Source organism: Ambystoma mexicanum, chromosome 11, assembly GCF_040938575.1.
Source record: "Ambystoma mexicanum isolate Mex_15411 chromosome 11, UKY_AmexF1_1, whole genome shotgun sequence".
Taxonomy (NCBI): Eukaryota; Metazoa; Chordata; class Amphibia; order Caudata; family Ambystomatidae; genus Ambystoma; species Ambystoma mexicanum.
In genome coordinates, this window is record NC_090934.1 from 1,266,285,930 (window position 1) to 1,266,310,498 (window position 24,569).

Consider the following 24,569-nt stretch of genomic DNA (forward strand, 5'->3'; position numbering starts at 1 on the left):
CAAGAGTGAGATTCTCCTCATCGGCACACCCGCTCCCTCCTTTCCTGTCACTCTCTGGCTGGCCTCTCTTGTCCCTCTTCCTGCTCCCACCTGCAAGGCTAAAAACCTCGAAGTCATCTTCGACCCCACACTCTCCTTCTCTCCTCACATCTCTGACATCTCCAAAAAGTCAAACTACCAGCTACACCTCCTCAAATGTATTCTTCCTTTCCTCTCCTTCCTGCAGAAGCTCACTGTCTCCAGAGCCCTGGTTCTCTCTAGGCTGGACTACTGCAACAGCCTCTTTCTAAACCTTCCTGCTTCTACTCTCTGCCCTCTGCAACTCATCCAGTACAGGAATGCAAGACTTGTCCTTGGCTTCAGGCCCAGGGATCGTATCTCTCCAGGACTGACATCTCTGCACTGGCTCCCAGTGGCTGTGAGGATTAAGTTCAAAACCCTCTGCATTTTCCACAAGGCCTTCTCTGGCCTGGGGCCTCCATACCTTCAACTCTCTCTTCCTAAATATCTTGCTTCTTGTGCTCTTCGCTCATCTGCCTCCAACTCCCTCAGGGTCAGTCGCTTCTCCAAGCAACGAGTTGGTGGTAGATCTCTTTTTTTCGGCTGGGGCCTCCCTCTGGAACATCCTCTATGCCTCCCTGAAACTTGAGTAGAACCATCTCCGGTTCCAGAAGCACCCCAAAACCCTCCTCTTTGCTTCTGCTTTCTCTCCTCCTCTCCCCTGCTGAACTCCTGGCTGAAACTTAAACTGCACTGGCCACCTGGCCATCCTCGGATCTCGGTCCAGGTACCCTCTTCCATCATTTGCACACCTGTACTGCCTCCCTGGCAACCCCTGCACTTGGGTACTGTTTTCTGTATCCCTAGAGTCCCCGACCAGCACCTGGCACCTGATTTCTGCACTTATCCTTGCACTTGTTACCAGCTGGCCGCGCTTTTTACTTATTGCTTTATTTATTCTATTTATTTTTTATTGTCCCATGTACTGCACTGTCCCCTCCATCTGCCCCTGCACTTTTCCCCTTCCCCTTTCTGCTGCACTTGCGCGATCTCAATGACACTTGGTCTAGTAACATTGTTGTCTGTCTTCCCTCTGTTCCCCCTCCCTTGCCTTGTCATGCATTGAAAAACTTGTGTATAGGCGCGTTATAAATATCATATCAATATTCATAATCAGTCTTACTGAATTGGTTTAAGCATCACAATTTGTGATGACTAACTTTATATTTCTTGAATTGCTCCCTGTTATTGGATTGGATTTGCTTGAAATTGAAGTAGATCACCGAAAGAAATGTTTAACAGGTCATGTACCCATGTGAGTGCCTCTAGCCGGGCGGTTGTTTTACATGAAGTGGGAGGCTGCTTTAGTGTGAAAGGCTATAGGAAATTTTAGAGTTAAGACATGAGAGATGCTGGGTAGGCTGGGTAATACTTTCCTTAACTATTCATTCCTAGAAACTGATCTGAGTCCTTTCCAAGATGGAGGGAGAGAGTTAGGAAATTGATGTTGCAGTAATCCTCCAGTTAGGTTAAGTAGAATCCTGGTGAAACTCTATACAGCCTTTCATCCTGAACTTTGAGCTAGCAGGCCCTGGTTGTATGCAGTAGATCCAGTTAGGCCCAGTGAGACAGAAATTGTTGGAGAAGCTCAGCAGAAATATTTGTGGGACACGGATCTAATGAGGAAACTGTGTGTGAGGATGAACTCGAGGTTGTGTGCTCAATTAAGGAGCACAACGTTTAAGATTATCTTGAGAAATAAGAGAGGGAGAGCTCTAGTAAAGCTTCAGAGTGTAGGCACTGTGAAGGCATCATGAAGTAGACACAGACAACTGAATAGGATTTGGGATCTAAACTGGTGACGAGCTGCAGCACTGGTCTTGTCTCCAGGAAGTATTCTCTGTCTTGCCGGTCCTCCCGTGGCTTTGTAGACAGCTTCATTCTCGCCTGCCGGTCTACCCTGATGCACTGCACTGCCTCTGCACTACCTCTGTGACTCTGCAAGCTCCTTCTCTGCTACGGTTCATTCGGCGGTGCTATTTAAGCTCTCACCCGGTTCAGAGGGAAGCCGCAGATTTCCTCTGCAGAGCTTTCTTGCGCTGGCCTGCTTTCCACCTGGCTTTCTGCTGCCCTTGATCTGCATCCCTCTCTAGACTTCTAGGGCTTTTGCTTCCACATGACTGCTCTCTCGTTCAGGTCCCTCTGCTTCTTTCAACACTGGCCTTTAAATATCCTGCCAGCTTGATTAGATACTTTGCAAATAGACTGAGCAGCGTTAGTTCTGTAGTGTGTTGTCAGTCTTTGTTGCATCTTCCTCGTCCCAGTACCAAAGTGATGTTTGTGTGAATCAATAAAGAGTGGATGTATGGCTCTGGTGTGTCTCTTCCTCGTCCCAGTACGTGTCTGGTCTTTACTGGGAGATACTTTAGGGAAAAGATAGGGAAGGGATGGGTAGTAACCTACAAAGGCCTGGAGGATATTAGACTCTTTAAAAAAGAGGAAAGGGGGGGTACTGTGTTTCACCCAACAGGGCCTCATCCCCACTCTGCAAGTCTCCTCCACCCAAGTGATCCTCCCTCGCATATCCACCTCCAGGGTCAGCAACGGCCTTTCCCTGCCCATCTGGGAAGAGGATATGTTGGGAAAAGAAGTGAGGACGCCCTCAAATTCCTCACAGCACACAGAATTTTCAATAGAACGAATTCCTCCTTTTGAACAGAATTTGAAAGACTTACAGTGTATTGCTCAGCGGCCCAGGCCCGAGCTTTGACTCTTCGCACATGAACTACAAGCGTGGGCAGAAATTACTGGAGCACGAGGTGGAGGTGTACAAGGCTCCTGGCATTGCAGCTTTAGTGGAAAGGACCTCATTGCATACAACGCACATTGTATCGGTTGCTACGCGACTGTTGCACATTGTTGCTGACAACCTCTGCGGGCCTTCGAGTTAGCATTTGCATAAGAATTAGGCATTAGTCTCTGATTACTAAACAACAATTCCTGAATGGATTGCTGCAGTTAGCTTGATCTGTGGGCTCAGCGAGGCAACATCTTTTTTCTCGTTTCCTTAATCCACCCAGGAAGAAAAGAAACAGAAAACTACAGATGGTTTGTAAATAATTGCAATTTATACAACTCCCAGCCGCCTGTGGAAGGATTTGCATTCGCTTCCATCGGTATTCCATCCAAATTACTTATATTTTGTTATCTTTTAACCACTTAAGTGCTAAGGACGAGTATGCTCATCCTTTTTCAATAGACTTGATTAAAGCTCAGCAGTAAAACTGCCTTACTGACGTTCTTACAAATTGAGCTACTTTAAATATTTGGTTCATTCATGTGAATATTTCATTTGAATCAATATTTCGTTTTATTGCTATTTGTGTTGCTTTGAAAACCCAAATGAGATATTGTTCATGAGTTTATAATTAAGCAATATGACCCGAGCCGCGGGGGCATTACCGACTCAGGTAATGCCCCGGGCCCATAGTTATAGGCCAGAGCGAAGCTTAATAATATTATTATTAATATATTGCTTAATTATATTAGTACCCCGGCCCGCATTATCTGCATGACCGGGGCACTAAAAGCATTTTTTTCTGTCCCGAAACGCTCCATTTCGTGACAGAAAAAAAAATAAAAAACGACCAAGAAAATGGCCGCCAGGAAAGGGAAAAGGCGTCTGTTTTCTCTTTCCATGGTGGCCATCGGGAGTGTTCCCAGCGCATCCGCTCCCGAAAATGGATCAAAAAGAAGGTAAGTGGGGTTGGGAGGGCGGGAGTGGGAAGGTGAAAAAAGTTTTTTTTTTAAAAAACGTACCTGTGTCCCCGCCGGAGACGAGGGAAGCCTCCAGCTGTGTGGAGGCTCAGAGCGGGGATGGCCCCGTTCCGAGTCGCCACATGGCAGGAGGCTGCCATTGTCCCCCGCCGGGGGACCAAGGCATAGAAGGTAAGTGGGGTGGGGAGGGCAGGGAGGTGGGAGGAGGGAGGAAAGGGGAGGGAAAAAAAAGCCTTACCTCTGTCCCCGGCAGGGGGCGAAGGTAGCCTCTCAGCCGTGGGGAGGCTCGGAGCGAGGATGGCCCCGCTTCGAACATCCTCATTGGCTGAGGGGCTGCCACGCCCCCTGTTAGGCAGAATCCTGTGCAGTTTCCTTGGGGAACACTGCACAAAGATTAAGACTACAGACTAAGCAGTAAACCCAATTGGTTGCAGTCTGCACCACCCAGATTTACCTGGTAGCTGTGGCTGAGCAGTCAGCCTTCTCTCAAGATGAGTAGGGCAGTATACAGAGGATACACAATAGGGCCAGAAACACAGTGGGGCAAAAAAACACTGACCAGAGCTTGGTATCAAAAGTATATAATTATTTATTTATAACACACTTTAGGAAATACACTAAGCACTATAGATCAAAGCAAGTTCAAACACAATCAGAAAAAGTATACACACCTCCCTTAATAATTATTAGACAAGTCTAGGTCAAAACACCACTATTTGTAAAACAGATGCGAGCGCTTAACTCAGATGGCACTCCAATAATTAAGTTAGAGGGAGAGAAAAAGACAGGTCATGAAAATAAACAGGTCCCAACTCTTTTCTAAGACCACAGCAAGCTAGTGAAGGCAGGGTCTACTGTAGAGCCAAAGTTCATAGGCCAGGGTCACTTTAAATGGAGCAAGGCGAAATTTGCCCAAGTTCACACAGTTTAAAAATGCATTCAATCTTTGCTAAAAATGTTCAAAAGAGATTGGTTTGATGCGAAAGGTAAAGTTAGAAGGTCTGGGGGCCAACCCAGTTGGAAAGCCAAGGCTTTAAGGGTCACCTTTAGTAATCCGTGGAAAGGGAGGCCAGGTGGAACACAGTACCTTTAAAAGTGAGGAAGCTCCAGCTGTGGCAGTTGTTCCTGGCAGCGGGTGCAGTTCATGGTTTCGACCAGGCAAGGAGAAGATCTCGTCGAGGAGGAAACTTGGAGACGTTGCACTGCCCAGCGATGAGAGCAGCCGCGTAGTTGCTCGATCGGTTAAAAGGTGCGTTCCTTTTATTCACGATCCCAGTGGACTGAAGCTTGGCTATCCGGCCGCCAGGTGCTTGGCACTGGCAATTCGACCAAGGGATGTCCTGGAAGGCGAATATCGAACTGGTTGTTCCCACCAGCTCAGAGGGAGAAGACTCTTGCAGCAGAAGATCTTCTTTTGTCATCTGGGAAGTGGTGAGGTTGTTGCAGCAGGGCTCCACCGGTGGTGTCGTTGTTGCAGATGGCTCAGCTTCTCCCCTCTTCGGATTTCTCAGGTCCAGTGGCGACTTCTGAAGTTCCAGTCCCAAAAGCCCTGCTTTTATGCAGAAAAAAACCCATTCAACAGCCTAGCTGTAACTCATACATGCTAAGTGGCAAGCCGGGCAGCTCACCACTGGGCCAATCAGAAGAGAGTGTGACTTGGGTTGCTAAGGCAACGCAGTCCAGGGTGCCAATTCCCCCACCCACACATCCTGTGAATCCCAGACAGAGTGGCACCAGCTGTAGGGCTTCTGTGGAGAAGCCTGCCAAAAAAGTAGAACAAAGGGCCCGACCTTGGTTGGAGTTACAGAGACGGACACATACGCCATTTTGTAAAAGAATTCTGGTGCAGAGACCCAACCAGCGATTTTATATTAATTAAATAAACCGGCGGTATCTTTACAATGCACCAAAAAAGTGGTGCGTTTAAAATGAATGGGAAAATCTCATAGGAAATATTCCGGTGGAATATTTTGCGTGGTAACCACTGCCACCAGCCAGAAACTCGACAAGGAAGGACTGGACAGTGGCCCCTTGGACTGGTTCTGTTCACAATTTTGGACTAATAAAGCCAATGGTGACTTTACATGCCCTGGAAGACAGTAGTCAGTCCCAGGGTATGGAGTCTATGTTTGGGGGTCGTTGTGGCATCCCTGTGTTACTGCACTGAGGGTGCTGTGTCACACATATACCAAAACAGATGATACCCTATGGTGTAAAAGACCCCATAGCCCATAAGCACATACCAAGTCAAAGACATACCTCAAATCATGCCTAAGAGTGGGAACAAAAGAGTCTCACTCTTAGCAGGAGAAAAAAACAAACCCCAAAAATCCAGCAATGCTGCTGGGAGACTCTCTAGGTTTGGGAAATTAGCCTTTCTAAGAGAATTCTCACTAACACCCCCCCGCCGGGGACAAAGGCCGTGGAATCCCGACAGAGGGATTCCCAGCCTGGTAATGACTCGGCGAGGGCCAATCAGAATGGCTCTTTCATTCTGATTGCGCCCTCGCCGGGTACTAATAAATAATATGCCCTCAAGAAGAGGTAATCTTGAAACGCGTATACGTGTAGGCATGTAGAGGCATGGAAAACAATACAAACATCAAAGTATGGAATTTAAAGAGGAGAACAAACCAATTACATAAGCCAATTGGAAATAGAAAATTTTTGAATAAAATGGGTGAATTATGAATCAATAATCATGAAGTCTGTTATAGTTATACTGAGCGCAGAACAACTAATCATGTAAAATCTATACATTTGTATTTTTCATGAAGATTTAGGTGTACTCCAAATTAAAGAAATTCTCACAGAAAAAAAAGTTTGAAAAAAATAAGGGTATCATTTATGCAAATTTCATAATAGTAAAGTATTGGTTTGACGATGTATTGACTTTCAGATCCCATGCAAGCTCCCATTTTACCTTACACACAAGCAAACTAGACAGCCACTTCGCACAGAAATGTCAACAAAATTCAAAGAAAAACACAGTAAGGATCACTGTGGGCAACGTCAGTACTTACCCACTTAACCCAGAGTCAGGAGTACGGATTAGGTGACAGCATGTCAGGCATACAACTCATACAGTGTCAATCAAATTGGAGCTACACACGCGTATATGGTTCAAAGTCTGGAAGTGAGTTTGGTTATGTCGGTCAGTCATGTGTCAGCGTCAGGATTTTTCTTTCCTTAACAGAGGATATTAGGTAACGTCCTTCATAACTTTTTCTTAAACATTGCAGGTGCTGAACATCGACAAATCAGACAATGCAGGGTTCACCTCTGAAATTTCCCGGAAAGTGAAAGAGGCCTTGAAGTGTGAGCTTAGCCGGACAGAGTTTGCTGACTCCCTTGGGCTGAAGCCCCAGTCCATGTTTGTAGAATCCATGTTCTCCCTTGCTGATGAGGATGGAAATGGTTACCTCTCCTTCCGGGAATTCTTGGACATCTTGGTTATCTTTATGAAAGGTGAGAACGCAAATGGTCCCGACTATCTTGAGATCAATGTGAGAAGTATCCTGTTTCAGGAAAAGACAAATTCATAGCTGGCCACTTCATTTGTCTTGTTAATGAAGATTCTGCTTGTTTGGTCCATTGATAAGTCATCCAGTTGCTATTGACTTAACACATTGATAAGCAAATTATTGATCCAATTTGTGAGTGGAAGCGATGGCTGGATACGTAGAGAGCGAAAGTCTGAGGATATAAGGTAGGTAATGTATAGGCTTTTGATTATTAAGTTAAGAAGCACAGTGACTGAATGAATGAGTCTTGTCCTTGTATATAAAAGTATAGAAATGTTTGATAAAGTACAGAAATCCAACATTTTTGTCTGTGAAGAGTGTTCTAAATTCAAAGAGTGGAACCTTAGCAGCATATACTTTTATAACAATGCTTTAAATGTTACTCTTTGTGTTTCTATATGTTCATTTGCCCACTGAACTATCCAACCAGATTATTACACCATGAAAAGATGAACTGTCTTGGTGTCCAAACAGTGATTATGTTTTCTATGAAATCCTTTAATTGTGAGCTCATCTGAGTACTAGAATCCATTCACCTTGAACTCCAAAGCACATTTCCACCAGTCTCTATGAACTTTTCTCAGGAAATAGGCATTATTTACATTCTATTATTTATTTATTACATCCAGACGCACTCCCACATTCATCATGTCCCCAAAATCATAAGAGTCCTGAACTGGTCTCTCATGCCCTATAACTGTTGAGTGACATCACATAAAACAACATAATAGGACCTTTAACACTTTTAAAATCACAGGAAGCATATAAAAGAAATCCTGCAGTAAGGGGACATTTGAGACACTGGCCTCATTACTAGTTTGGTGGCATCTCCATCAAAAGGAATTACCATTTCAGCCACTTTGGCATGGCAGTATTACTGCTACATTGCAAGTGGTGGTAGGCAGTGTTAGTCCCCATTAATTGGACTCCATGGGGGATTTTGGTGGTATCACCGCCGGCAGTATTTCTGCCAAAAGTTCTGTTCTTTGGATGAAAGGTGGTGGATTTACCTCCAGCTCTTGACTGGACTTGACTGGAGGTCAATCCTCCATCTCTCCACCAAACTCGTAGTTGGGCGGTGCAATAATGTGGCAGTAATGGTATTACCGTTGCACTTTATGGCACCAGCCAACTTATAAAGAGGCCCACAATCTGCAACGATATTCACATGAAGGTAAAATTAAGGCCTCAAAGCCACACAAGGGGGCTTGATAATTAATAATGATTGCTACCCCTGGTTAACCCTAATTAAAAAAAAAAATCAAAAACAATGGTATTTAGATTTATTGAGGACATTGTGGGCCTGATTCACAGAACGTTTTCCTATTGGATTGCGCCATTGTAAAATGCTTCTGTGAATCAGGCCCTGTGTTTGGCTTGAACATGTACATAGGTACATATATTAAAGGGATAATTCCTGCATGTAGGTGACTAACAGTAGAAACTGCATGATGGAACAAAAGCCATGATGTGAGGGATGAACATAAACTGGGGACGATAAGGGACACAAGCAAGGAATGTTTACAGGATGATGCCAGTATAATCACAACGATAGCAGTGAAGAGGGTTGCATGATGTGTCTGGATGGTCTTGGGCCCATTCAATGTCGAGGAGATGGAGGTTGACAACTATTTTCAAAGAATAAATGTTTCTTGTGTTTTTAGTTGGATGGGCTAGGGAATTCCAGGAATTCCAGGATTGGTGGGCAAGGAGGGAGAATGGTTGGATGCACAGAGTTGATGAGGAAAAGTAAGATTGAGAGTTGTACTAGAATTGAGCGTGCGAGGTGGGGAATAGTGGTATTTACACATGCCAACATTCTGCATCACTTTGGAGGGAGATTGCCCCACAGAAATCGGGAGAATCGAATTCTCCCATTGGATTGCATTGAAGTCACTATATTTTTAAGAGGGAGAAATGAAAAATGAACAATATTTTCAATTGCAAGGTCGTGACCCTCCCACCTAACTCGGGAGGGTTGGCATGTATGGTCGTATTGTACCATAAAATTGCTCCGCCTTGGTTCCCTTGTGGTTAGTGGGGTTGGGGTGAATACCCCAAATAGAACTTGGTGAGGAGTGTAGTGGTTTCAAGAGAATACAAAATGACTACCATGTGGCTACCATATGGGGCTCAGATATTGCCTCCAGCAACCTGAAATGACCGATATGGCAGCACCCGACGATCATTTATGCAGTAGCTATTCCACCAAAATTATAAAACTGGTCACGTACGACATTCTATTGTCAACATTATAAGCAAAGAAAATTCATACCACCCACCCGATCTCAGATTTTACCACAAATCTCATTTTCTACTGAAGGATCATCTTTGAATGACTTGTGTGATTAAAAAAAAACAATTAAGGAAAAGCTGCAATAAGATATTGCTGATTAATGGTACAGTACGACTTACTCTCTTCCTTCTCTTCTCACATCTCGGACATCTCCAAGAAGTCCCTCTATCAGTTGCATCTCTTCAAAGTCATTCTAGCTTTTCTCACCTTCCCCCAGAGGCCCACCATATCCAGAGCCCTGGTTCGCTCCAGACTGGACTACTACAACAGTCTCTTTCTCAATCTTCCTACTGCTACTCTCCGATCTCTTATCTTATCCAGAACAGAACCGTGAGACTTACCCTTGGCCTCAAGCCCAGGGACCACATCTCTCCGGCGCTGAAATCTATCCACTGGCTCCCTGTAGCTGCACCGATCAAGTTGAAGTCCCTCTGCATAACCCACCAGGCTTTCTGGGGCCGGGGCCCATAGTACCTACAATGCTCTCTTCCTAAATACTCTCCTTCTAGAGCCCTCCGCTCCTCTTCTTCCCGCTCTGTGCGTGTGAGCTGCTTTTCCAAACAGAGATTTGGGGGTAGATCTTTATCCTCTGCAGGTGCCTCACTCTGGAACAGGCTCCCTGCTTCTCTCCGTCTTGAGCCAAACCTCCTTAAGTTCCCAGAAACTTCTCAAGACCTTTCTCTTCCTCTCTCCCTAACACCTGGTAACCTCCTTTCTCTTCTCCCTGCTTCCCTCCTTCTTTCTCTAACCAACCTGCTCAGTTTGCTGACTGGTCGCCTGGTGCACCTCCAGAGCCTCACAGGTCCCAGGCTCTCCCTCCAGCCCTGCACTTGCCTCCGGGCCTCTGCAAGGCAATATTGCACTCGGAATTCGCTCCATGAGAGGGGCCACCACTCTGCCCTTATCCCAAGCCCTTGCTGGACTGGGTGCACTTAACCCCCTCCCTTCCTTGCACGTCCTGTCTGCGCACTTGCACGACCTTGAATGTACTAGGCTTTGCAAGTCTGTCTGTCTTGTCCTGCCTCTGTCTCCCCTCTCTTGCTTGGTTGTGCCTGAAATACTCAAGCATAGGCATATTAGTGTTGACCAACCACCAATCAATCTGAAATGTTGTCAGGCCTAGTACGGTAGTTTATTGAATGGATGCTCTTATTCCCCTAAACCACTTCTCTCATTCCTCCGTTCATGCATTTGCACTAGTAGAAATGCCTCTGGCCTACTATGTTAGTTATTGTTAAGATCATTTAGAATCTTCAAGGCCTAAGAATGACGACTGTATTCCCTTGTTCCCTTACCTCCTTGAAGCGCTTTAAAGCACTTTACTTGTGTATAAGCGCTTTGCAGATAAACAATTACAATTACAATACAGCTTAATAGGTATCATATTGCCCTTTATTGACAAGTCTTCTGATGTCACTCATAATTATTCCTATTTTCTTTGTAGGATATTTTCAATTGTGATAAAATATCAAATTGGAAATAAAAAGTATAGAAAAAACGTTTAAAAGATGAGTTGGAAATGTAGGTGACAAAACTTAAGAAAAATAATTAGTACTTGACGAGGGCGTGTGGCAGCCTCACAGTCAATGAGGAGGCTCAGAACGGGGTCTTTACCACAACGGTACTGACCCTGCTCCGAGCCTCCTCAGAGCAGGCAGCCACAATCTTACCTCACCCGCATGAAGGTAAGTGCACTCTCCCCCGGCGTCCCCTGACCCTTACTCCCACCCCACACCCTGTCCACATTTATAACCCCTTCCCACCCCACTTACCTTGCTCTTCTGCGTCACACCTAGGCACCAGGAACACTAGTGTTCTCGGCCCATCCCGATCCGGAAATGGCCGCCATGGAAAGGGAGAAGGGACTACATGCAGTTCCCTTCTCCCCGATCCATGAAAGCCATCACGTTGTTTGTCAACTCAAAATAAAAACACTACTAGTACCCCGGTACAACCTGCCGGGTTACTAATAGCAATAAACCCCTTGCAGGGTGTTGGGTGGGGGACAAGTGCAGAAACTCTAGGTTCCATTCTGAATGTCTATAGACAATCTACATCATTATTACTCATTAAATGGCTTGCAGATGTTTTGGATTTAAAATATGTGAGTTATAATAGTACAAAACATCTGGAGGTCCTAAATTGACAGCAGTTCCAACTGATATATCTTACTTTTGGATTCCTCCATCCCTACTCCATTTTCTCTTCAACAGGCTCACCGGAGGAGAAGTCCAAGCTGATGTTCACCATGTACGATGTGGATGGCAATGGATTCCTGTCCAAGGAGGAGTTTTTCATCATGTTGAAGTATTTGGCCATTTTAATTTGACTTATCTTTGCTTTGGTTGTATGATGTCTTGGCTGCATGCCTTTAATTACCACTTGTGATCCATTCTTCCAAACAGTGATCATTTTATCACCCCTATTCATGCTTCCCATCATCTCTTTTTGACCTTCCTTTCTACCTCTCCCCCTTATTCTTATGCTTGATTCATAGTTGGGGAAGGGCGCTCAGCCAATCAGGTGGCTGGAACAGCAGGCGAAAATAGACATTCCCAGCCACCTGAGGCCATTATCCAGGTGGCACCATTTATTTTTGTGTTGTTTTCCAAAGGTGGGCCCAATCTTCAAAGTTTCCATGTTTAGGAATCAATCAAGAATTTCAACAATTCTTCCCAACAATAGCCCTGACACTAGAAACTCACCATAGAATGACATTGGAAATGTCACTGTTATTCTTTCTTTGTATCACTGCCTGGGGCTTCTATTAAATCCAAACAACTGACCATGTTTACATTGTTTACAAAAATCTAAATATTCCTGGATATTTATTTTATTTTACTTGCCATTCCCTCCAGTATGATGGTCAGGGCCATTTCGGTGCTGTGTTACCAGACATCACGCGCTTGAGACAATATTGGTACTCAGTGCTCCTGCCTAGGTCTTACTTGGTTGGTCTTGAGGCTCACACTCATTGTCCCCCCTCCTTTTTCTAGGTCGTTCATAGAGATGTCCAATAATTGCCTGTCCAGGGATCAGACCAATCAGGTCATCGAGTCTATGTTCAATGAGGCGGGATTCCAGGACAAGGAGGAGCTGACTTGGGAGGACTTCCACTACATGCTACGCGACCATGACAAGGAACTCCGCTTCACCCAGCTCAGGTTTAAAGGTCAGCACAAAGAGAAGATATAACTGCAGGGAAGCATTACTGCTACATTAACATCTGCAGGGCACATGGTATCACGTCAGCCAAATGGATTCTAAATAAATTGGCCATATGTTTGCAGCATAAAACTGTATAGTTTGAAATATCTATGAGAGCTTCAATATCATTTTATATCATTGCATAAGCCTGACCTACATATGTCTTTCTTAAATGCAATCTCTCCAGCACTTGATAACTAAAGTAGGGGGCATTTCCAATGAAACCCAATCTTTCAAATGCAATTTGGGCAGTAAATGATTACTTATAAAGCCAAGGAATTATATTTTTCTAATAATTTAATCATTTATTTTCTGTCCATATGATGCCCCATTGATTTTCTTTAAGGCAATGAGGCATCTTTCTATAATGTAAAATTGGTGTGTTGGTTACATCCCACATGAGTAATACAATATTGCCCTGTTGTTGATGACTGGAGTAATGCCTCCTTTTCGCAGAATATGTTCTAATGTTCACCAGTCGGGCTTGGAGTTGTAGTGAGAGCTGGATGTCCCATCACTTTCAATAGTGTTACCTCTGTTGCCCCTCCAAGACCACGTGGTCCCAGAAAATGATTCCAATATGTCGTTCCTCTCTGGTAGCACATAGCATTACCATTAAACAATGACGGTGATCTAGTACCAATAAATGTAGGTTAATATATTTGCATTGCTTTATAGGCGTTGAAGTACCTGAAGTTCTCCATCAGATGGCCAGAAGAGTGTCCTTTATACATTCGGATAACATATACCGGTAGGTAATCATTACGCATGAGCCCAGGGGCCCAAACATAGGACATGAAACACATCCTAGTGGCAGAGTCCGGGGATGATCAAGTGCCAATGGCAGACTCTGAAAATTATAGGCCAAATTATATATTGGCCAAACTCGAGGATAATCAAGAGCCAGTGGCAGAGGCCAAGAAATATAAAGTGGTAGTGCTGAGCCCAATGTTGTTCAAGTATTGTTGACCAAGCCCAAGAATAATCAAGTGCCAGTGGTAGAGTCCAAATACTATAAAGTGTTGGAGACTGAGCCCAAGGATAATCAAATGCTACTGGTAATGCCTAAGAATAATGAAGTATAATCAAATATAAAGTACTGGTGACTGAGCTCAGGGATGATCAATTATCACTGGTAGTGCCTAAGAGTTATAACCTGCTAGTGGCCCAGCCCAAGTATAATCAATTAGCACTGCTAGAATCCAAACATTAAAACGTGCCAGCGATGAGCCCAGGGATAATCAAGTACCAGTGGTAGTGCCTAAGAATTATAAAATGCTAGTGGCTGAGCCCAAGAACTATTAAGTGATAGTACTTAGTAAGTTCTGGTGGCCAAACCCAAGAATAATCAGGTTTCAGTTGTAAAGTCCAAATATTATAAAATGCTGGTGACAGAGCCCAGGGATAATCAAGTACCAATGGTAGTGCCCACAAATTATAAAGTGCTAGTGCTTAGTCCTATGATAATCAAGTGCTGGTGGCCAAGTCCAATAATAATGAACCACCAATGGCAGAGTCCACAGATGATAAAGTGCTAGTGAGTGAGACAAGAGCTAGTCAAGTACCAGTGCAAGTGGCCAAGAATTCCACAGTGCTAGTGGCTAAGATCAAGGATAATCAAGTGCCATTGGAAGAGCCCTGGAATTACTAAGTGCTAGTGGCTGAATCCAGGGATAATCAAGTGCCAGTGGCAGAGTCCAAAGATTATAAAGTGCGAGTGACTAGAGTTTTACTAAGGTACACCTATGGTTGGACTATAGAAGACTCACTTTTAGATGTACAGGGCTCCAACTCTTAGTTTTTGCCTGAACTGCCCAAAGGATTTGGTAGGAAGGGCCAAGGAGCCAGGCTTAGTCTAGGAGGAAGAAGGACTGTAGGTAAGTACAAAGACCTCAGGGCACACCTATAGTCAAGAATACACTTATATACAGTTTTATAAAAATGTTGTTATTTATTATAAACACAAAGGCAGCTAACGCAGTATTATAATTACAGGTAAGTAAACTTATTTACATGTATATACTGCGATGAATCTAGTGAGATCATTACCAGAACTCTGGTATGGGCGTCCTCTCACGTGGTCAGGGGAAGACAGCTGCTACCTGAATCTGACCTTGGGGGTGGTATTCTGTGGGAAGATCACGTGGGAGGGGACTCATGCTAAGGGGAATCAGTGACCTCCTTATATCATGATTCCTCTATACTTCCTAATACGCTGATGGCCCAATGTAAAACTGAGCAAAGTAATATCACATTATCTAATATAGACTTCATTAAGCATAATGCATTTGCTACTGGGACGAGGAAGAAGGGCCCGGAGGCAAAGTACTCTTGAACAAAAGGTGCGGTCTGGTTGTTATAGATCTAGGCACCTGAGACAGATATTTAAATAAATCCCAAAATGAGTCACAGGTTAAGAGAGAGCAGGAAGGAGAGAAAGGTGAAGTTGAATGCCGTGCAGGAGGCGTAGATAATGAAGCTGAAGCGATCTGTGGTGCCGGAATAGGCACAGGAAGAAGAACGCCAGGAGAAACTGTCACTAAGTATGAAGGCCCAGCAGATTGCAAAGTATGTACAGCGGGAAGCAACATGTAAAGAAGAGGCCCAGAAGATTGCAGAATACGTGCAAAGGGAAGCAATTTGTCAAGAAGAGGTTCAGCTGAAGAGGGGACATACTCCCCTCTTTCAGCATACAGCTTTTCGGTGAGAGAAAGGCTGTGGAAGAGCAACAGAGCCGTCAGAGCCCCCATAGACCAACGTGCAACTCGCTGAAGATATCTGATCGCAGGCGACCAGGAGACTGAGGACTTACTGCAACACCTGACAGTGAGACATAAGGAATATATGACAGCAGTTTGGGCTATAGTCCACACTAATATGGCTAAAACCCAAGGACATCAAAAAGAATACTATGATCAGAAAGCAGTGAGAAGATCTTTTTCAGTAGATCAAAAAGTATTGGTTCTTCTAAGAATAAAATGCTCTCCAGATGGCATGGCCCTTGTGATATAATGGAACAAACAGGAACTTCTAAGTATCGACAATCACAACCTAATAGAAAGATTAAAACTCGCATCTATCATATTAACCTTCTTAAAGAGTAGAAAGAAAATCTTGTTCAAAACACTTCAGTAATATTAACCAGTTTATTAACAGATGAGACTGATACTACCAAAATTTTGTCTCCAGATTTGGCACAAAACCAAAACCAAGATTTAATAGATCTCCTACAACAATTCCCTGACTATTTAGAACTGAAGCAGGGAGAGTTAAGGGAGTAGGACATTATATTTGCACCCCTCCAGGGAAGATAGTACATTTAAAACCTTACATAATACCTGAGACTGGAAAGAGAATTATTCAAGAAGAACTAGAAGCCATGCTAACTGCTGATATCATTGAGCCATCACGTATTCCTTGGTCCTCTCCTATTGTGTTCCTTGCTAAACCTAACCAATCATGGAGATTTTGTATTGACTTTATAGAAAAGACAATGAAGTTTCACAATTCAATAGGTACCCCATGCCTAGGATTAATTGATAGGCTGGGGGAAGCAGAGCACCTTTCCACTATTGATTTGACCCCAGGATGTTGGCAAGCCCTGGCCAATCCTGCTGATAAACCAAAAACTGCCCTTTCTGCTCGTATAGGTCTATTTCATAACAAGGTTTACCCTTTAGTTTACACTGAGCCCTTGCCACCTTCCAAAGACTGATGGATCAAGTTCTTAGACCACACTCCTCTTTTTTCATAACTTCCATTGATGACATCATCATCCACAGCAGATCATGGCAAGAACATATGTCCCATTCCCATTTATATGTGGTGATTCGGGCTCTAAGAAAAATTGTGCTCCATGCCAATCCCAAGAACTGTCATCTAGCCAGATCTGCAGTGAAATATCTAGGCTGTTTTGTAGGAAACGGATTAGTTCAACCTCAAACCGAAAAGGGTAGAGCTGTTGAAGAAACTCAGGCTCCTAAAACCAGGAAAAACTGAGGGCCTTTTTGGGTTTAATAGGTTATTATCAACGGTTCATTCCTCACTTTGCTTCTATCACGCCCCTTCTTACAGACAAGCTTAGAAATGCAGAACCCCAGAAACTCAAATGACACCCAGAAGACCAAGTATGTTCAAAGCATATTCTGTGTAGTGAACCTGTTTTGAAGGTGGCCGATTTCTACAGGGAGTTTATTCGACAGACAGATGCATCCCATACTTTAAGGGCTGTACTTTCACAATGCCATGATGGTATAGAGCATCCAAACTCTACATTATGTGAGAAACCTGAGGGAGTCTCACCCGGTAGTCCCCGGGGATCAGACATCCAGGTGCCCAGGACACGGCCGTTGCTCTTGGAACCAGTTCCTGGGGGTGGACTAGTGCAGGAGGATCACCTTGATGGGGGGCCTTCAGGGAGTGGACGTGGGACACTGAGGGGCGAGGTGCAATATCCCCTTCCTTATAACATCCTTTCCCTGTCCGACCAGGTAGGATACCTAGAAACTCAATGCCCCCCACACCTCTTTTGCAGCACAAACATTTTGTCACTGGCAGTTCATCGTGAGCAACAATGGACTAACACCAGAGCCGTATACCTGACATGTCCCAACACAAGGGTCAGGCAGAGTCAGGCAATTGCTGATAATTACACACATCTGACTTCCACCACACTTCCCCACATGGATAAAAGGCAGAGCATGAAAGCATACCCTGAGCAAAGACAAACGCACAAGGAAGCAGCTATTCCGAGACAGCAGTTTAAACCGAGGAGAAAGGCGGCGAGATCAGAGAAGACGACAAGAAGGGAAATACCCTTGCCCTTTTCATCCCAGAACCGCAACTTTCAAAAAGCCTCAAGGAAAAGAAACATAAAACCGGGAATTACAGCTGATAACGGTGTAGCATGTGTTAAAGGTACTCGGGACCCTGCCGCACTGATAGCCAGGGTGGGGAGAATCGATTGCCACCATGGTACCATCCTTGACTCTGACAGTAAAGCATTGCCAATAAATTCAGCACAGCCGCTGAGTTGGAGAAACTGATAGCAGACCGGTTTGTGTTGTGCTCAAGGTTGCAAGCGACAGCATTCCATGAAGACAGAGAAATGATATACAATTGACTTTTATGAAACCAAACTAGGTGCCAGATACAGAGTGGTGCGGTGCCACATGGGTACTCATTCAAAGGTCTCTGTTTGGTGCCCCCCGCCCTAAGCGGGGAGGAATTATTGAACTGTGAAAAAGTGGTCCTGCAGCGGGTTACATGGAAGCTTGTGCACATTTGAAAGTCTTCGATTGTAAACTGAAATTAGTCTGAGCCCGGCTGAGGGGGACTAATTGTAGAAACGGGGTCTGAGCTCGGAAGAGGGGTAACCTGGGTGAACCACACCAGAGAAGAATGTTGTGGCAAATGTGAACCTGACTGAGGGATGCCTGTGAATAAGGGTAAACAGTAATGCACCTGAGAAGATTTTTGTAGCAATAGTGAACCCGAGTGAGGGATGCTTACAAATTAAAGTTGGTTTGAGCCTAACTGAGGGAAGCTAATGGTGAAACAAGGATTGCAGCCCACTGAGGGGAATCCAGGATGAAGAGTAAATCGCCCTACGTGAATATTGAGAAAGGAAATTTTCTTTATTGTTTATGAGACATTAGGTCCTCTGAGGAAAGAGACTTTGTAATAAAGAGATTTGGGCACAGAAGCCCCTGATGTTGGTGAAAGGAATTGTGTCCTAGAGCCGGAGAAGCCCAGGAGTGTGCTGTGCTCAAGTGACCTCCCTTGTCCCGTGCTAAAACGTGGGGAAGGGAGGTCCCCGGACTAAACATCCTGACTCCTCATTTTAAGAGCACTTCTTTATTTTTTTTAACATTAACCCATACTATTTTTTAGCATAGCGGTAAGGATTGGCAATAGTTGTTTTTATTATAGGCCCTTTTATATTTGACTAGACCATTAAGTGGGCTGTGACATATTTAAAATACTAAAAGGTAGAAAGTTCAGACTTTTACAGATCATGCCCCCTTGAAGTGATTAAGTCTTCAAAAAGACAACAATGCCAGAGTCATGTGCTGTTTTTTGAATTTCCATCCCTATTGTTATTCTGTTGAACATCGGAAAAGAATAGAGCAAAGTAATGTAGATTTTCTTTCGCGATTTTCAATACAGTTTGTGAAAACCAGTGACATTAGGGGAAGGGTATGTGATGAATCTAGTGAGATCATTACCAGAATCCTGGTATGGACTTCCTCTCATGTGGCCAGGGGAAAGCAGCCAATACCTGATCCTGACCCTGGGGGTCGTATCATGTGGGAGGATCACGTGGGAGGAGACTCATGCCAATGAGAATCAGCGACCTCCTTATATCATGATTGCTCTATGCTTCCTAATACGCTGATGGCCTATTGTAAAAATGAACAAACTAACATCACATTATCTAATATGGACTTCATTAACCATCATGCATATAGTACTGGGATGAGGAAGAAGGGCCCAGAGGCAATGAAGATTCAAAGTACTCTTGATCAAAAGGTGCAGTCTAGTTGTTGTAGACCTGGCTACCTGAGGGAGATATTTAAATCCCAGAATGAGGCACAGGTGAAGAAAGAGCAGAAAGAAGAGGAAGGTGAAGTTGACGTGTAGCTGTGCAGGTGGCGTAGCTGATGAAGCTGAAGCGACACGTGGTGCCGGAGCAGCCACAGGAAGAAGAACACCAGGATAACCTGTCACGAAGGGTGAAGGCACAGCAGATTGCAGAGTATGCTCAGCAGGAATCGGCGTGTCAAGAAGAGGCCAAGCAGTTTGCAAATTGTGTGCTGCGGGAAGCGGCATTTCAAGAAGAGACCCATCTGAAGAGGAGATGTGCTCCCAGTTCAGCATATGGTGTTTCAGTGAGAGAAAGGATATGGAAGATCAACTGAGCTGTCAGAGCTTCTGGAGAGCAAGGAACAACTCACCGAAGGTGCACAGTCGCAGGATAGAAGGCGAACGGGAGACCGAGTACCCGCTGAAACACCTGACCCCGAGACGGAGCTGCAGAATACAACAACCCATGAGTTGGCTAAGTGTGAATGCTGACTCCGGGGTGCTCCGTAAAGGAAAGTCATTAAAAATGAATGATTTTGAATACCAAACTGTTAAAGAAAGAAAAGCAGGAACTTTCTAATTATAAGTACCAGGCAATTAAAGAAGTATTGCAGAAGTGGCAAGAACTTGAATTCCCTCCTAGGGGATTATAAGTGGGAAAAGCTTACAATCAGCATTGCCAACAGCCGAGAGGCTGTGAAAAAAAAATAATAAACCAACAAAGGCATAACTTCCCTTTCAATACACGTACATGATGTGGAGAATCTTGGAATCAATATTGGCATCAAAACTTAATGTAGTGGTAGGAGTTTTTTTCATGGCAGGCGATAATACCAGGAAAGGGTCAATAATAGTTTTTTTCTGGCAGGTTGCTAGACCAGGAAACAAGAAGATGATTTAATGAATTATGTCTATGTTGAAAATGTGTGGTAAAAAGACTGTGCTATCTGATAATTAGGAGAAGGTGTGCCAAGAAAAGTTGTTGCGCTTTCCTGACAAAAGTGGTTCATATGAATAAGGTGAAATAAGTTAATAATTGTGGAACATTTTGAAAAGAACAATTAGTTTGGGTTTGATCTTGTTTTGTTGAAGAAGGACATTTACCTTTTGAAGAAGGATATTGTGGAAAACATCATTTGTTTTGAAATGTGAACAAACATTTGTGGAGAATACATTTTGTTTGTCCCATGTAGAGACACCATGGTTGAAAGAGACTTTTATTCTGTTGTCCTAAAAGGAAATCTTTTTAAACAGAGCTGTGCTCAAAGTATTCCTGAATTGATCCAATGGAAGGGAGTACAATCCTGGTCACCCAGAGTGTTTTCAAGAACCTTTAGGTTTGAATTGAGGAACTGTTTTGTTGAACTAAGTTAGCCATATTTCCCTTGTATAATTTTGTTGTGTGTATTAGTGTGAGGGCCAGAGACATTAGGTTATTTACGTTAGTCTTAGTTTGCTATGCAGGGACCTCCTTATTAGGATAGGGAGAGATAGGTGTTTATCCAACCCTTTTTCCTTTAACAAGTTGTAAACCTTGAGAAAACCTTACCTTTGTGTGCGTCTCTCATTTCTGACCCCTCACAATACAGTAAGAAATTTGCTAAGCATTACTCAGTCCAACAGTAATCCCTTAGAGGAGATACAGGTAAGTAGTTAGAGTAGCAGTCATGTTTAGTAAATCCTTTCTTATAACCAACATTTAAAGTAAGCAACGCAGATACTGGTAAGTACTTTTAGGCAACCTATACTTTAGAAAGTCCATCCTAATCTGGGAATTAGAGTCTCAAAGTCTGTGGGGACACTGGATGAACAGGGCCCGTGGGGGCGAAGAACAAAGAAAGGCAGCCGCTGCCAAAGTTATCAAAATTGCAGGTTTCTTCTATGTTGCAGGTAGGTAAAATGTTTAGTTAAAAGGTAGTTCAGAGAGGTCAGGCAGACCCACTGAAGGATTATAGACAAAACAACCAGTGTCCTTAGCCCTGGGAAAACACAGTTGGGTTGTTCACGCCAATGTGTCTCAGAAAGCTCAGGAGTAGTCCGATTTAACAAAGCAAGCACCTAGGTGAGTGCCTAGGATCGGGACTGTACCTTTTCATGAAGAAAGAAAACAATGCCACTGGCGGGTCCCCAGGTGAGGCGACAGCAGCTCCTGTTCAGATTCTTGGCCTGGTGGCGGAAGAAGGAACTTTTGGCTGAAGCAGATGTTCAGCTTCTTGCGATGGGATGCCCAGCAGATGATTTTCATTTTTACAGGCTCTTTGGGACTCGACACAGGCTTCGGTTCAGCAACGGTTGTCACACGGCAGACCTCTCTCTGTTTCTCAGCCCCTGACTTTTAAGTGGAGACATCTGAGAGAGGGAAAGAGTCACTGTAAATCCAGCAGGATACCCACAAAGTTACAGCCAAAACCACACTTCAAGAGACGATGCACAGAAAATTGGTTCAGGTCCCAGGATATTGGGGAATTGCAGCACAGGATGGTTGCAGCTCTTCGAGGGTTGGCTCAAAATGCAGATGGTCTTGTGACTGATTAGTCCCACCAGTCCAGTGGAGAAATGTATCTGATCTGGATCTTCTCTGTCGATCAGAAGAGGAGGCTGGAGCAGCAGCGTTCACTCAGCAGTCACTGGCGGTCAGTGGAGATGGCTGCAGATGTCCTTCTTATTCTTGCTTGGATTCTTCATTCAGTGGGTCGACTCACTCCTTCTGCTCCAGGACCCTTGCTTTTATGCAGGAACACAGAGTCAGGATCCTGAAGAAAACCGCAGAAGCTGCTGACCCCACACGCCCTATGAAATGTTTAGCCTAGGTTTTGACAGGCTATGTGGTTCTCACCGCAGAGGGAAAGGGGAATGGGACAAAATAATAAACTAGGTCCTCATCTCCAACTTCTTAAGCACACTCGAGACCCAAAACGAGATTAACAATTCATTATTTTAACTGTCCTCAATTTGTTAATCCCCTGAAACTATTTCCTACCTTACTGCTCAAGCATACCTGACAACCCCTGCTGAATGACCTAGAGGTTGTTTTAAAATTGTAACGCTCACCTGATTCCCACAGAGGCGCAGGTCTGGCTTGAGTGCTGATGCTTCTTCAATGGTGAAGCGCAGGACTCTGAAGATGGACAGGAAGGGCCCCTCTACTCTGGCTTCTCTGGCTCGCAGGAATATTCCCCTGTGCGTGAAAAGGGAGTATTACCTACTGACAGAATTATGCTCAAGCCTCCCACTCTCTTCCAACCCTCCACGATACCCTTCCACGATTCCCCGTGAAGTCTCACCTTAGGGTCAGGAAGGATGAGCTCTCCATCCTGCTTCTGAAGCAGGGGCGCGTTGAAACCCAGTTACTTCACTGGATTGAGGATTGATGGGAGTTCAAATAAGCTTGACTATTCAGATAAGGCGCTGTAAAAGTTCTGTTGCAAGTTCAAAAGTCCAAGCTTATAATAATGTTCATTGTCTTGTTGCAGCAAGCGCTAATGCTTATGTCTTTTTCTCCTTAGGGGCCGGGGTTCGGAACGCCAGAGATATGGCGCCGACCCGAAGTGAAACGTGCAGTTCAGGTAAATGACAGGTAAGTTCTGGATGAGCGCTCGGGTAATGTCTTTGCATTCGCTCATTCAATGACTTTGTCTTTATTCCCCATAGGGGCCGGGGTCCGGAAAATGCCTGGAAGCAGCAAGACCCAAAATGAAATGGGAATGACCCAACAGGTAAGTCTTAGAAGGAAACTGAGCTTTTCCTATTCCCTTCCTTCTCTCACCTTTGTTCTTGTCTTTTTCTCTCTAGGCTCTGGGAAGTGGCTGTGGATCCGGATGATCGCTGCTGAAGATGGAGGCGCCCAGGAAAGGTGAGTGAAATGCAGCGCTGCAGCGATCGTTGCAAAATGCTTTTAAAAATGATGTCTTCCTTTTCAGGATCGTCGGTGTGATGTCTCCGTGGTGCTGATTTAGCAGGTAAGGTCTCTTGTCTCCCTTTGCAAGTGACCCAGGATACTGACAGGCGTGGCTGAGGTCCAGATGCAGGAGCTGACACGGTGAGCGTCCAGCTGCGAGGAGCAGAACAACGCGAAGCGTGAGTTGCTGATCGGGCGTGGTTTAAATAGCTTTGGAAGAAGTCCCAAGTGTGTATCCTTCCACCGATCAGGTGTGTATCCTTCCCCGACCACACCCGGGTGGAAAGTAGTCCCACAGGTAAAGTAGTTCCATTCAGGCCTCAAGAGGGCCTGGATGTAGCAGCATGGTCTGCATCAGGTAAGTGCACATTAAAACACTTGAACACATGTCTAGCTTTATGAGCCTGGCGCCTAAGGCGCCAGGACAGGGGTCCAACATGAGCCTGGCGCCTAAGGCGCCAGGACTGCGTCCAAAGGGCCCCAGCTTGGGCCCGCTGGCAATCCCCTGGGGGAAATGATGCCTGCCTCTGGGGTTGCTGGGTCGGACCTGGCTCCTTGGAGGTAGGCATCATGACAAAAATATTTACTTCATCTCTTTAAGCTTTGTTCCTTTATCTCCATCCACCTTGGAAAACTTCCTTATCTGAACATCCTCGTCATGTAATATTCCTGTCTTTCCTTAGACTAAACTTTTCCAGTCAGAAGATCCTTTTTACACTTCTAAAACACTTATCAACGTCTCTTCTAGTAGCTCTGCTATCTTGCTGCTCTGCTCCTCTAAGGATGCCTAGCCAACTATTTACAAGCTTTGCTTAACTTGCACATGCAAGCATGTGTTTGTTTTTTCTTTCAATTTCTAATGAAGTTGCATTACTATTCAGTGCGCAACTGCTGGCTTCACCTCAATCTCTCTTACACAGTACACACGACTTACAGATGCTCGTATTGAAGTCTGTCTTCAGTTTTACTCATGTCAAGCCGAAATGGGAAGCAACAAAGCTCCCTTCCTGCGTAGCGCTTACACAAAGAGCTTCCCAACACTCCGGCTCGCAAACGCTGCCTAGCGCCTCGCCTCTAAATCTTAAGCCAATTGACAGGGTAGGTATAATACATAACGCTGCCACCACTGAACACGTAGTAAATGCTTTTGTATTAAAATGAGAATCAAGCACTTCTTCATTAAACATTCACTCACCCTGGAGCCAACTGAAGAACCGGAGTGAATGTTTAACAAGCTAAATCCCTTCTAGTAAAACAAGCATTATTACCATGTTAAGATTTA

At 44.6% G+C, this 24,569-nt stretch overlaps 1 protein-coding gene across 2 annotated transcripts in view; it reads left to right on the forward strand.

The window, feature by feature from the left end:
- The window catches only part of LOC138504310 (dual oxidase 1-like), a 1,064,761-nt gene that overhangs the window by 943,111 nt on the left and 97,081 nt on the right, over nt 1–24,569 (forward strand). For both annotated transcript variants that reach the window (XM_069624719.1, XM_069624718.1), the window contains exons 19-22: nt 7,020–7,245; nt 11,811–11,904; nt 12,594–12,769; nt 13,483–13,555. In XM_069624719.1, coding sequence (XP_069480820.1) covers nt 7,020–7,245; nt 11,811–11,904; nt 12,594–12,769; nt 13,483–13,555 — 569 coding nt within the window. The remainder of the gene's footprint in view (nt 1–7,019; nt 7,246–11,810; nt 11,905–12,593; nt 12,770–13,482; nt 13,556–24,569) is intronic.